General features: G+C 37.7%; 2 protein-coding genes across 2 annotated transcripts in view; both read left to right on the top strand.

Annotated features, from left to right (window-relative positions):
• The window catches only part of dst (dystonin), a 317,525-nt gene that overhangs the window by 133,951 nt on the left and 169,570 nt on the right, over window positions 1-14,004 (top strand).
• The window catches only part of khdrbs2 (KH domain containing, RNA binding, signal transduction associated 2), an 88,393-nt gene that overhangs the window by 12,825 nt on the left and 61,564 nt on the right, over window positions 1-14,004 (top strand). Inside the window, exon 2 of the mRNA XM_055163077.1 lies at window positions 836-963. Coding sequence (XP_055019052.1) covers window positions 836-963 — 128 coding nt within the window. The remainder of the gene's footprint in view (window positions 1-835; window positions 964-14,004) is intronic.

A 14,004-nucleotide genomic window follows, 5' to 3' on the forward strand; every position in this document is an offset into this window, starting at 1 on the left:
TATTTTTTTGTGTTTTTTTTTTTTGGTTAAAAGTTGTTGATAAAAAGTCTGTCTCGTTAAAAGCCATATTTCATCAAATGGGTTTCAAAGTAATAATAGAGCTGTACAGGGAATCATTAAGAAATAATAAAAAAATAAAGTAAAACGCAGTGATGTGATCGCAGTATCAGACTGTTGTGGTCACAAAGGAGTTGAGTCGAAAGGAAAAGCTCATGATTATCCGATCAGTCTACATTTATACTCTCACCTACGGTCATAAGTTTTGGGTAATGTCCAAAAGGATGAAATCGTGGATACAAGTGGTCGAAATGAGTTTCTTCTGCAGAGTGGCTGGGCTCTTCCTTAGAGCCAGAGTGAGGGTCACAAGGAAGGAGCTCGGAGTAGGGCTGCTGCTCTTCCATGTCGAGAGCAGCCAGCTTAGATGGCCTGGGTATCTATTCTGGATACCTCTTAGACATTTTCCTGGGGAGGTGTTCTGGGCACGTCAGGAAGGCCCAGAAAACACTGAAGGGACTATGTCTCTTGGCTGACCTAGGAATGACTTGCTGTCCCCCTGGAGCTGGAGGAAGTGTCTGGGGTGAGGGAAGTCTGGAACTCGCTGCTTAGACTGCTGCCCCCACAACCCAGCCCTCAATAAGTGAAAGAAAATGGATGTATATCTTGTTTCACTTTTCACAAATAATGACAAAAAAATATATCGGCCAATGGTCAGGCTTGATACATTTTGTCAAACTATTGATATTTTCCAGTTCTTCTAAAATGTTTAATCGTTGTGATAATGTCAGCTGATCTTACTTCTAGGCAAGCTACTGACATGTGTTTTCTTCTCTTGCAGAAATCGAAAAGTGTGACGGTGAAGATTTCAGAAAAGATGGCGACATGAAGAAATACCTTGACATCATCAGCAATAAAAACATCAAGCTCTCCGAAAGAGTTCTCATCCCTGTGCAACAGTATCCAAAGGTGAGTGGACACAGCAGCACCCAACCCAAATATGTACTGTGCTTTTCAATTTCCACAGGCGCCTGCATCTGGAGAGGCTGGGGTGTATATGGGTGACACTGGGCCATTAATTATAGCTGTCAGCCTGGGGAAGGTTGGCCTCACCCCAGTCACCTTTTGCACATATTCCACCATCTCGGAAAATCCCCCCGAGCTTCAAGCTGCCTAATACAAAGTCATGGCCGCAGCCTGTTTATTTTGATGCAGTCAACAAAGAGCAGGCTTTTTCACGCTATAAGCCACTTTTCGGGCCGTGACGGACAACAGTCATAAATCACGCGAAAACTCAGCACACACGAACATGGTTTATTATTGAAGTTGAAAACAGGGGCTTCAGTGACAACACAATGTGGAAAGAGACACGATAACAAAAGGCAAACTGCTTCGCCGTCTCTGCATCCACTCAATTAAGCAACAGGCGTCTGACAATAATGACTTCAGTGTGGGTTAGCGGTTTCAGCAAGAGCCATTAGGTCAAAAAGATTGAGGAAGTCTGCTCACAATACATCTGTTATAGCCAGTCTCATTTTATACCTAAAATTAGTAACACAACCTTGATCTTGAATTACGGTAAGTTGTATTTGTGTTGACAAGATACCGGTACTTAAATAAATGAATACAGTACCTGGGTGTTGTTTCTGACTTTTAGATCAGATTACAAAAAAGACATTTAATTCTAAGGCTGAATAATTTTTGGAAAAAAGGAATTTTTCTAAAAAGTATTGCAGTTAGATTTGTGATGGATGTTAAAAAGTAGGATTCTGTTCAGAGTGCACACTGTAAACAACTCCAGGAGAATTAACATGTAAGAGAAGACTGAAATATGAGCTGTTAAACTAATAAGTTTGGAAGTACTACAGGTACAGCAAAATAACAGATATTTTGTTCTATTAGCTAAATAATTGCTTTTGAAATTTGACAACTGCGGCAACTCAAATTGTGATTTTGATTCAGTTGTGATATTTAGCTTCTTATTTTCTTTTAATCAGACAACTTGTCAGTGAGATATATTTACCTTGAAATGTTTTGGAAGTTAACTACAAGCCATCCTGAGAACTGCAATGTTGGTGTTGATATGTTGTATATGAACTGTTGTCACATCCTGTAGGTGTGGTCAGCCTGACGGACTTGGCGGGTTGCTCAGACTGACCATGCCTCCTTTCACACACTGGGGACACCCTTCTCCAAGGACCATCACCCAACAGGAGGTGTGGTCAGCCTGAGCAAGCCACCAGGTCTGTCAGGCTGACTAACAATTGATATATGACGTCACCACCAACATCGGGGACAGTTCTGAGGATGGCTCACAGTTAGCAGCTGAAATGTGTCAAGGTAAAAACATCTCACTTACAACTTGTGTGATTAAAGAAAATAAAGAAGATAAATCTCAAACTTGAAGACAAGATGAATGTTACAAAAGTAACAGTAATATATTTTACAGCTGTATATTCTGACCCTCTTGAAAAAGAAATGCTCTCAAGGCTCTATCTTAAATAAATAAACACATTTTATTCTTTTCCCATTGCAATTCCAAATTCCAATCCATGATTGTACTAGTGACAAGAGCACTTATTTATTAGGCACAAATGATTCTAATGATTTATAGCCATGTTATAAATGACTGTTCATCAAAAACAGACAATCAGTAATTATACATATTAAGTCCCTCTCCTTTTTCCGTGGTCAATATTCTCATCCCTCCCACACTGATACATATCTAATCCATGAGCCTCTTTTAAGTCCTTATCATTACCTGAGTACTTCTAATCATCAGCTGTCTGCATAATGAATAACAACAGGACTTTACTATGACCTAGCGTAGTAGTTGAATGTTTATTGTACTGACCGTCCTGCTTTCCTCATGACATATTTGGCACGTCCTGTCTTATAAAATCTGCAGGGGTCCCATCTTTTCATAGCCTTATATACAGTCACGCCGGGCGCCTGGCAGTTTGCTGACCACAGTCTCTGAGTTCACTGCGGTGCACAAATATATGGTCAGCCACTTTCTGCTTTGTTTCTGCTTGTTGGGCTCATATACAGTTCCTTGGAGTCGTCTCACAATATGAATCACTTGTGGCCATTTTCAGATATATATGTTATATCGTTCTGGCTTTAGTGCTTGAGAAGTGTTTTTGTAGCTATAAAACTTTGCAGCAGCAATGGAGTTGTCTCTTTTTGGTGATGTTACTCACTTAAATGAGCCACAAGACCATTAACGGGCCAGTGCTGTATATTGTAACACTGGTTCAATGAAATAACAATGCATGTATTTTTGAAATCTGGATATTTTGCAGTTTTGTGACCTACAATCAGAAGTTTACGCTGTTTGGCTCTGATTATCAAGTAAAATAAACAATCACACGTATTAAATACTTTGAGCAACATAGTGTATAGTCTATAAGTAGGTTTGGTTTTAGCCCAATATCTGTGTGTATGTATTTGTGTTGTCATAATACTCAAATTTGAACCTTGATTTTAAAGGGCCCATATTACACTATTTTCTAATCTATGTCATAATGTCAATGTCCTCATCAAAAACATATTTGGGATTGTGTTTTGTTTCATTCACACACAAATCATGCGTATGTACTTCACTATGTTTTTAAACTCCATATACCTTCACTTGAATCATTTGGATGCTTTTAGTCTTAGAATTGCCCATCTCTACTGAAGTAAAAGTAAAAAGGTAGGTGTTAACTTGAAAATCACTGCTTCGTGACATCACAAGGTGGAGCATTTTGAACATTTGAGGAGATGTAGATTGACTGATAGTAAAGAGTTACTCAACAAAATGACAAACAAAACACAACTCCAGGACAGGCATGTTTTTGACAAGATAACAACATCCTAAAATAGATTAAAGCAATAGAGTGTATATATAAATGGTCATAGCTAACCAGCAAAAATGAAGTGAGCATGTATGTTCTGCTCCATCAACTCCAACTGACTTTACACTGAAAAATTGTCACCCTTCTCTCTGTAACTGTTGCAGTGAGCCTCATCATTTTGGTCTTGAAATGTTCATATTAACCCACTATTTTGTCCGTTAATAATATTCCTAATATGGAACTTGGCTCCAAATTTGCCCCTATAACTGCTACACTTGTGAGCTTCAATTGACTGGACCTGTTCATAGGTGACTAGAGCCGAATGCTGTGGGTGACGTCACACTCCCTTAGTCCACTTCTTTATACAGTCTGTGCTTAAAGCTCACAAGAACCCTTTTTACGCAATATAAAATATTTAAGAAAAAGCTGTGATACTTTGATACCACAATAAGAGTTATTCAGTATAATCATGTTTTTGACCACAGTATTCAGTTGATTGCTTATAACATAATATTATACAGCTGTAATGATACCTCCTGTGTATGCTTTGCTACTGTGTGATAAATGACTCATTATTATGTGGTCAGAAAATGCCGTGGTGAGGTCAGGAGGTCAGAGAAACGTTTAAGCACCTCCCCGCAGGAGCTCAGCCTCTATGCATGACTCCAGCCAGCTCCCAGAACTCTGTGCACACATAAAGCACTATCTATTTAAGTGTGGGAACAGCAATTCCACTGTTTATAGGATATACTCACTCTATTATATCGACCCCAAATCAATAAAATGTCAATTAAGTCATTAGTCAGGGGACCACATAGGGATTCCAGTCCACATGCAAGCTGCGCTATATTTATCCAGTTGCATCTCTGGTTTTCTGGATGTTGTGGCTGTATTTGTGATTTCTGTGTAGTCTTCTATCTTAACAGTATGTAAAAATGTGAAATTATGTTGTGTAAATTTGTGGAATTGTGGGTAGGTTTTTGGTTTTTAAGTATGCGTGTGTTACAGGCAAAGTTCTGAAGTGGTGCTTCTTTAAACAGGTTTACCACCTACTTTAGTATTTACTTTTAAATTTTGTACTTTGTATTTTATTGTCCACTTGTTCAATGTGTTCATGCTCAAATGGGCCATGTCTTTGAATTTCATTATAAAAAGAAAACTACTGGGAAGTAACACAAGATAAACCAAAAATCAGTTTTCTTCACTTTCAGTATTCTGCAAATAAAATGTGCAGGTAATTGTGCTTCTCTAAAATTGTTCTAAAAATCAGTGCAACTGCAGGTGAATAGGAAAAATATCTTTAATTTAGAGATGTCAATTTATCAATGTAAGAAACAAATGTATTACAGCTTTTTCATTTTTCATCTTTTTTATTTGTGAAAATGGCATATGGGACACATACATCACAAAGCGCAGTTTAAATTTCATTTTGTTGACATATTAGATATAGAGAATAAATTACAGAAGGGATTTTGGATATTGGATTTTGGAATCAAGCTCAGAATTAGATATGATGATTTATATGTTTACTCACACATACACACACATATCCTCCTGTGACACACTGGGACTAAAAAGATGTAGGTTTCCTGTGAACACCACACAGCCCCTGTTTGTGTGTAACAGTGTGGCCCTGCAGAGTAAGCACAGGGCCTGGGCAGAGAGAGCATTTGTCCAACTCCATCCTGTGTGACCCAAATGCACCGTCAGCAGCACCAAACGAGACTGCACTGTCACCATGGGGACGTCTTGGTATCGCTGCACTTTTACTTAATAGTAATGAACCACATGGAGCAACTCTTTGATCAAGACAAACAAAAGTGAAGGACATTGTTAAATATCTAGTTAATGGAAAAGAAAGGTAAAGGGAATTGTAAACTAAGATAAATGTTTTACTTTTTAATGCGCTGTCATCTAATAAAATGCATAAGTACATTTAAGTTTTGAGAAATTTAAAGGTTTACAGCACTAAGTGTACCTGCTGTGTGAAACACAAAGAGCCATTTTCATTGCATTATCAATTCACTCCTTACAGTGGTGGCAAGTTATTATTGTAGCCACAGCTGCCCTGGGGTAGACTGATGGAAGCAAGGCTGCCAGTTTGACCTGCACTTCTACAGGTCTCTTACACATTAAATTGCAATCACAAACTAGCTAGTATTAGCCAGCAGTATTTCAGTCCGTGCATTTTCAGTTACTCACCTTTTTTGTTAAAACTGCTAAACAAGATTTTGAACGCTCATCTCATATTGATCACAAACTCCTGAAATTCTGTTGTTTAAATCATTTTTTTCTTGAGTTTTCAGACAATCATAACTCCTACACATTCCACCATTAGAGATACATGTAGAACACCCCACAGCAAAGTATCAATTGTCATATATCAGCTTGAAAAAAAACGCACTACATGCTGTGACCATAAATTCTATCTCAGCGATGCATGACATTCTATATTACAGTTCACCTGGTTTATACTTTGTCGAAACAAGACGAATCGCTCTTCACTAGTTTTAATGAGCGTTATACATGACTTATTACTTTGACAACATTTGAACCAACCGCTGCACAAACTAATTACATTATCCTCACTGCTTTTTTATGAGTATTACTATTCAATAACGTACAATCTGGCTTTCTGTCAGTGACTGTACAGGAAGTCATAAATCTATTCTTTCTCATTTTGGTCGTCACTCATTTGTGCTTACAGTGGCAGTCCTGGAGCACAGTAATTATATTAGTACTTTAGAGATTTCCTTGTGTTCTGACAGGTGACACGTGAAAGATTAATGTCAGCCAACCGGCCGCTGATGGGATTATTATGTGTGTTACGCCTGTGGTCTTAAAGGAAAGGGCCCTGTTCATGGGTGACTTTTTGACATGGTACGCGAATAATGGCGTCAGGGTTAGGAGTAATAAAAAGGAATGCTATTGGCTATCTAACATGTGAATGTCATGCAAGTAAACAATGTGTATGTGTATGTGTGTAGCTTTATTAATGGCTTCTGGGTTGTGTTTGTTTGATGTTACAGTCCACTTCGATGCACAGCTGTGGAATGACTCTCTACAGATAGAATTTAATGGTGATATTTTGTTTTATTTTATTTATTTATACTGTATAGGGCTATACTCAATGAAATAAGTTCTTGGTTCTTAGCCGATCGATTAGTTGACTAAAAAAGGTGTGGTAAAAGCTCTCATCTGCACAGTACTAGCACACAATGCATTTATATAACGACAGATTAAATTTGTGAATCATGAGTTTAATCTGCCATTTTACATATAAATACCAATAAATATCAAATGTTCAACTCACTAAATTTTCCTTTTCGTTGTGTCCCAAATAAATCCTTATAATTTACTGTAGTTAGAGGATTTAGTCGACTAATACAAATTTTGGTTTACTAAGACCAATTAATCAACTAAGTGATAAAGGTCTACAATGACAGTGTGACATAGATAATGTGTGTGTGTGTGTTTTCTATTTTATTTCAGAATTGATGGTAGACTATGTAACTTTTCAGGTGGAAGGTATGCAACTTGCTTTTCCCAGGAAGGGTATTATTGCCTTACTTGGTTCATTTATCTTATTCACTTAAAGGTCTTTTATTGCAAAAAAAAAATCCAAAATACATTTAAAAAACATTAATTCTTACTGTGAGGGATCACCACCTTGTCTCTAAGCTTAATGTCATACTGTGGAACATATCAGGCAAGGCAGTAATATATCCCCAATGATTTTCTTATTGTTTGCTTGTAAGAGCTAGTGTGATTCATCAGCCGGTTTCACTTTGTGGAAACCACCTTGCAGCATTAGGATTTGTTCACTTGACAGTAGGCGGGTACTTTTTTTTAGTTTAACCATTCGCTGCTATTTAGTCTTGACGTATGAAATGCTTCACTAACAGGGCTAACTGGTATATTAAGCTTCTCCCAAATCCCCTGGGAAGAAGGGAAATAATGTCTTTCCCCTTAATAAAATTCACCAAACAGTCTCTTTGTTCCAGCTTTAAATCCTCGATCTTGGGAATTGTTGCTAACACAGAATATAGGGCTCTTTGCTGATTGGCTGGTGCCCGAACTCGCACTTACGGGTTTTTTGCGAACTCTCTAGTGTATTCTAATTCCTAACCTGGTCGCTGGATTGAAATGAAACTGAGTGGAAGCACTAGGTGGTGCCAGCCTGGCTAGGTAATGCATCCTCCAACAGAAAAGTTACATAGCACACCTTTACTTGTGTCCCAATGATTTTCTTTCTGTTTGCTGGTAAGAGCATTTTTACCAGTTTATTTGTTTTTTATAGATCTAAAAGTAACAAAAATGTGGGGAGTCAGTCCTCTTTTGGATGTCATGCAGTATATTTAAATTACAGTATATGCACAGCTCAAAAATGTTATCCTGCCACAGGCTGCATAAACTTAAAAACCACTATAAATTTTGCTGTGCTAAGAATTCAAGGCCATTTGATCGTTCAAAGCAGCAGCTCCACTGAACTTGTCTATTCTCACAATATAATAAATAATATTTGAAGAATCCTGTACTCGGAGTTGACTCAGATTGCAGCTCTGCTATTAGGATAATTGTCACGGTCATGCTCTGTATCTCTGCAGACTTTATCTTCTACTCCATAATGAGATAGCAGCTTGATTAGGATCTCATAACCTTGGACCACGAAATCACATTTGAATGGATTTGATTCCTCTCCAGTCAGGACTTCAGCATCTTTAAAAATGCCATCTTAAAACTGTTAAACATATCAGATAAACATATTTGTGGATATTCACGTGTTACTTAAATCCCTTTTAGCTACAACCAACAATGTAAACAGTATTTTGCCCCCTAAATCCGTATTTGTAGCTTAGCATTGGTGGGCTATTGTGACCTTTAAAAAGCTAATGTTATTTTGTATCTATTGTCAGGATTTCTGTTTGAGGAGATCCCACTGTCCCAGAAGGGTCTAACTTGTGGAAAGGTGTTTTTCTAAGATAAGTACCTGAATGCAGTTGTCTTGCATTGAAATGAAATGAAAAGTAAACACTGGTCTGATAACATCTTAATTTACCCTCCATGGGAAAAATAAACTGACTGTATTGACTTCACATTATTTTCATGCAAATTCTGTATGTTTAATTTTGTGGCCATTTTTTTTTATATATAATGACAATGTTAGATGCTTGCTGATAAAATATATTACAGTTTAGTAAAGGTGTACTCTGTAGCTTTTCTGGAGTGGGGTCAAACGGAAGTGCTGAGGTATGAATAATGAAGTAGGATATATTTACAAGTTTAAAGGTGCACTACATAACTTTTCTGGTGACTGGTCCACTACCTGTGTCTCTATGGAGATGTTATTGCTTTGCCTAAAACAGGATAGCGTTAAATCTATGTTGCATTCCTTAAATGAAATAAAAACTGTATGCAGATTACAGTGTACCTTTCCTGTGTTACATAGTTCACCTTTACACTTGAAAATAAATCCGTCTATTATCATTCAAATGACCCCCGCACTTCATTTGAGACTTGGCACAGCAATATGGGATGAATGGATTGCTGCCATGTTGCTGATAAGTACTTGATTTTGAGAAATCTAAAACCCCTGTACTCACAACAATACTGCCACATTCTGCGATTGGTAAGGCCCCAGTGGATTTCAGAGAAATGATTCAGCAGAAACCAGACAGCATTGATTGTTGCTAGTTTGTAAACTCATATCTGCTTCAGACAATCAAATATGAACAACATTATTCAGGTCATGTTGGGATTCTTCTGTGAGTCCAAGCCCAAGCCCACATAAATCAGTGCCATACCTTTGGCCTGTAGAAAAATCAGTTTAAATGGCTGTTTTAAATATTGCTGCTGGAGCTTTATAAACGTGCACCATGGACGCAACATTTCATTTTTATGTCTTTGGTATTCATTGTTGTAAAAGTGCCTGTGCTCATGCATAGCAGAGGAATGGCATTTTAAAATAGACTGCTCTGCACTGTGAAAGACCTTTGTGTATTGGATTTGCAGGAGCATTCAAACGCACACAAACTTGTATTGGTTACATGTCTCTCACAGAGTGGACTTGTTAGAGCCTTGTATAAATTGATTTCTTCTCTGCTCCTGGTCGACTGTGGCTGTGCTCCGGCAGCACTGTGCAGCCTGTCTGGAAGTGTTTCATGGACTTAAGCAGCTTTTGTGCTGCCCTGTCATTCTGGCATCACTTACGGCACATTTCTATTGATTTTGGCTTAAGATGCTCCACTTGGAAATGTTTTGAATTTGTAATATTTGTTTGCAGCTTTCTTCTTGTTTTCTATTGTTTCAGGAAATTAAACTCATTATAATCTAATGTTACACCTTTACTGTAGTACAAAAATGATCTACCTTAACATGAATGCACATTTAAATGATTCCAAAATTCTGATTTAAGTCATGTAATAATGATTATCAATATTAATACATTATGTACTATTATATAATAAAACAAATACATTGGATTCAACCAGGACTGATATTTTTAACAAATATTATTATGACAAAATGGATTTTTAAAAATTGTTACGGCCCAGCTCTGCTAGGGACAGGGGAAGTAACAAAAGAACCAAGGTGTAAAATGGTAAAATGAAAGTTGTAATTTATTTAAAAGGACTGTAAAGGTAAAGCTAACAAAAAGAGGATATTTACAACTTTTAACAAAAAGAGGCTTTAAAAAGAGTAGTTAAATGCATAACTAAATTAGGCTAACAAAAATAGAGAAGATAAATTACAATAAGAGAAAAACAAACCAGTCTTAAACTAAGTCACCAAGGACTACTACTGTCTCAATCACCAAATTAACAAGAACACAAAAGAGGTAGCAAACGTGACACACAGGCCACAGGCAGAACAGCACCCATGAGTAGCAGGGGGTGGGTACTTTTATAGGTGCGGCAGCTGCAGGTGTAGGCCCAGGGTTGGCCACATGTTAGGGAGATGCACCAGTCAGCTGAAAGGGACCCAGGTGCCAGCTTGAAGTGAATCCACCAATCACAGCAGGGGTCTGGCAGACAGAGGCTTGCACACACACGCACACACACAAACACACACACACAGGGATCAGCAGCAAGGACTTAAAGAGATATAGTCACGGGAGGAGCTGGAGGCCTGAGGTTGTAACAAAAAAGGAAAAGAAAAAAGAATTTAAACAAATAACCAGGCCTATTAAAATATTAATAGCATTATTGTGATAGGTGTGTTCTACATGAATGTGGAGACACAAGGAGACACAATATACACATTAGTTAACACTGTAAAATAAGTTTAAAGATTGTTTGAAAACTCAAGAAAAAAGTACAAAATGGATTTAAGCAGCCCATTCTCAGGAGCCTGGGATCAATACAAGTGTTCATGGTCCTGTTTAGGAAGTTTCATTTTCAACAGAAAGGTGAAGAGCTGAAAAACTGATGCTAAAGTTAAAAAAAAAAAAGAAAAAAAGCTAGCTAGCTTGTGACAATAATATTATTTGAGAGAGTAAAAATCATCTCACATGTTGTAGTTTCAACTAAGTCAGTTCTTTATGGTCAGATTGTGTTAAATTAAAGATCAGATTAACAAAGCATCAGACAGAGCAGTGCCTACAGTTATCACACACCCAGGGAATACTGATAACATCAGCTGCAAAGTATCAATCGACTAAAATAGACAAGATAAGGAAACTTTTACTTGAACAGCAGCAGTAGAAGAAAACGAAAAAGTAAGTGATCCTTCCCATAACAATACATGGAGTGGTTACTTGTTAATTCTGTATACGTTTAAGCAGTCACTGACCATCAAAAGTTCACAACCCAGTGGTAAATATACTTTAGCTCCTATAAGCTCTCTCAGGCTCTCTTCCGATCTGAGCCTATATTCGCCCGACACTCACGGTCAGCCATCCCTAACCTCTTTAAATGGTAAAAGCTCCACCTGTGACTTTAATCTGTCTATCCAAGTGCTGAAGTGGGATTTCCTCTGCACAGCGCTGCTAATGTGTCAGTCACTGCCTCTGGACATGGGCCCATTCAACTGACCCTGAACTTACTCTAATGACAGCAACACTGAACTAATCTCACGTCAGAACTCTCAACTTTTTAGGGCACGCCATCCATGACCAAGTTTCATTTTTCTGATCCGTTTCTTTTCCTTTAAGAATGCAACTGCAACTTTATGTATAACGCACTTTCAAAACAAGACAGGTCGACCAAAGTGTTACAGAACATAATTAAAGAAAAAACAATAAAAACAATTAAACAACATATGACTAAAACAAAATCTAATAAAAACTATAAAACAACATACGAATAAAAACAGAATCTAATAAAAACAATCTAATTAAATGTGTCATATCTCAAACTGTGTCAAAAGCCAAAGTGAACAAGTGCGTTTTAAGAAGAGATTTAGAAACAGGGACATAAGAGGCCTGTCAAATGTGCAAAGGCAGCTCATTCCACAGATTTGGTGCAGCCACCACAAAGGCTCTGTCCCCTCTGAGCTTCATTCTTGTCTTTGGCACGCTCAGGAGGAGCTGGTCAGCCGACCTGAGAGACAGGAGTGTGCGGGAGTGTAAGGATCAGAGAGGTACAGCTGGACGGCACCTTTCAAACCATGTTTTAAAGATCCTATATTACACAAAATTGACTCTTGTGAGCTGTAAACCATGTTATAAAGTTGTTAGCCCATAAACAAAAACTAAATTTTCAATGTTTCATTCACACATGTTAGAGTAATCCTTTATCATTAGTCAAGCTATATTTCCAAAGCTCAAAATGATCTGTTCCATGTAACGTAATGTAATGAAGCGGTAATTTTCAAGTTAACAACAACCTTTTACCTTTAGTTCAGTAGAAATAGGCAAATCCAGGGCTGAAATCATCCAGATGGTTCTAGTGAAGGTGTATGGAGTTTAAAAGCACAATGAAGCATTTCCTGTACTACCATATGACATCACAAGGTGGAAAAGAGTATTTTCAGTTTGAGAGAAGAACCCATCCTAAATATGCAGGGTTTGTGTGTTAAACATGTGGGAATGAAACAAAACACAACACCAGGTATGTTTTTGATGAGGCAACAAGATTATAATATAGATCAGAAAATATTGTAATATGGCCCTTTAATGTTTTTAGTCTCAAAACAGGATACATTATAAGTTGATATTTAATATTTCATTCCAGTCTGGTCCACTTCAGACAGTCTGTGAAGTGCTACAAGGCTTATATTTGGATTAAGTAGCATTCTACAAACCAAATAAAACAAGTGAATAATTTGCCTGGCACTAAAATGAACATTCTGCTCTCTGGTGGATGTGTTTTTAGTAGAAAAAAAAACAGGCAACCTGAGGCATTAGAGCACATTTGAAAAAGGACCAATTGGGAATATGCAGAGTGGACAAGAGCTTCTTTATGGCTGTTTCTCTTATGGAGCGCCTCATGGTCTGCAATGGCCATCAAATCCATATATTTAACAATTAACTGGGGGTGTATTTCTATGTATTTCTATGGCGGGATGTTCAGCAGTTACCTTGGAGACACAATTCACACATTAGAAATAACTTTTAAAAAAGATGAAAGAACAGATAGATTTAAATAACACATTTTCAGGAGGCTGTAATAAATATAAGCATTCGTGGTGCTTTATTCGTGCACACTAGTCAAATTTTGTGTTCTTCAAACCAGTGAAGTGCTTTGGTTCGCTTTGTGACAGAAGCTTAAAGTTTTAATGTCACTTTAAACATATGCTCGCTCAACAATGACAGGCCTCTTCAGTTTAGCTGCAGGGGCGTCTTCTTGTCCAACTTACTGACCTTCATACCCCAAAAGTTTGTTGTTATTTCATGTTTATGTAATTCCCCAATTTGGTAATCCTGACCAAACCTCTTTCTAGATCTGGAGATGCGTCCCCAGGTGCTGCAAACTGCCAGGTGTCTCCATTGACTGAAAAGTGATCAACTGTTCTTACAGGGAATTTTAATCTACTAACTTTAGTTCTTTGCAAATAGAGTAGGGCCTAAATGTAGGAAATGTATCAGTATGATGGTGGGGCCTTGCCTATATCAAATATCTGGGGCGCACTACTTCAGAGACCGCTGGGCATCAGGAGGAGTGGTCACTCTGCAACCTGCCAGATCTGTAGACAAGTGACAGTTCTGAAGATGTTGCTATATAATAACATC

Source organism: Boleophthalmus pectinirostris, unplaced genomic scaffold (genome assembly GCF_026225935.1).
Source record: "Boleophthalmus pectinirostris isolate CB_2022bp ecotype Guang Dong unplaced genomic scaffold, ASM2622593v1 HiC_scaffold_5, whole genome shotgun sequence".
NCBI lineage: Eukaryota > Metazoa > Chordata > Actinopteri > Gobiiformes > Gobiidae > Boleophthalmus > Boleophthalmus pectinirostris.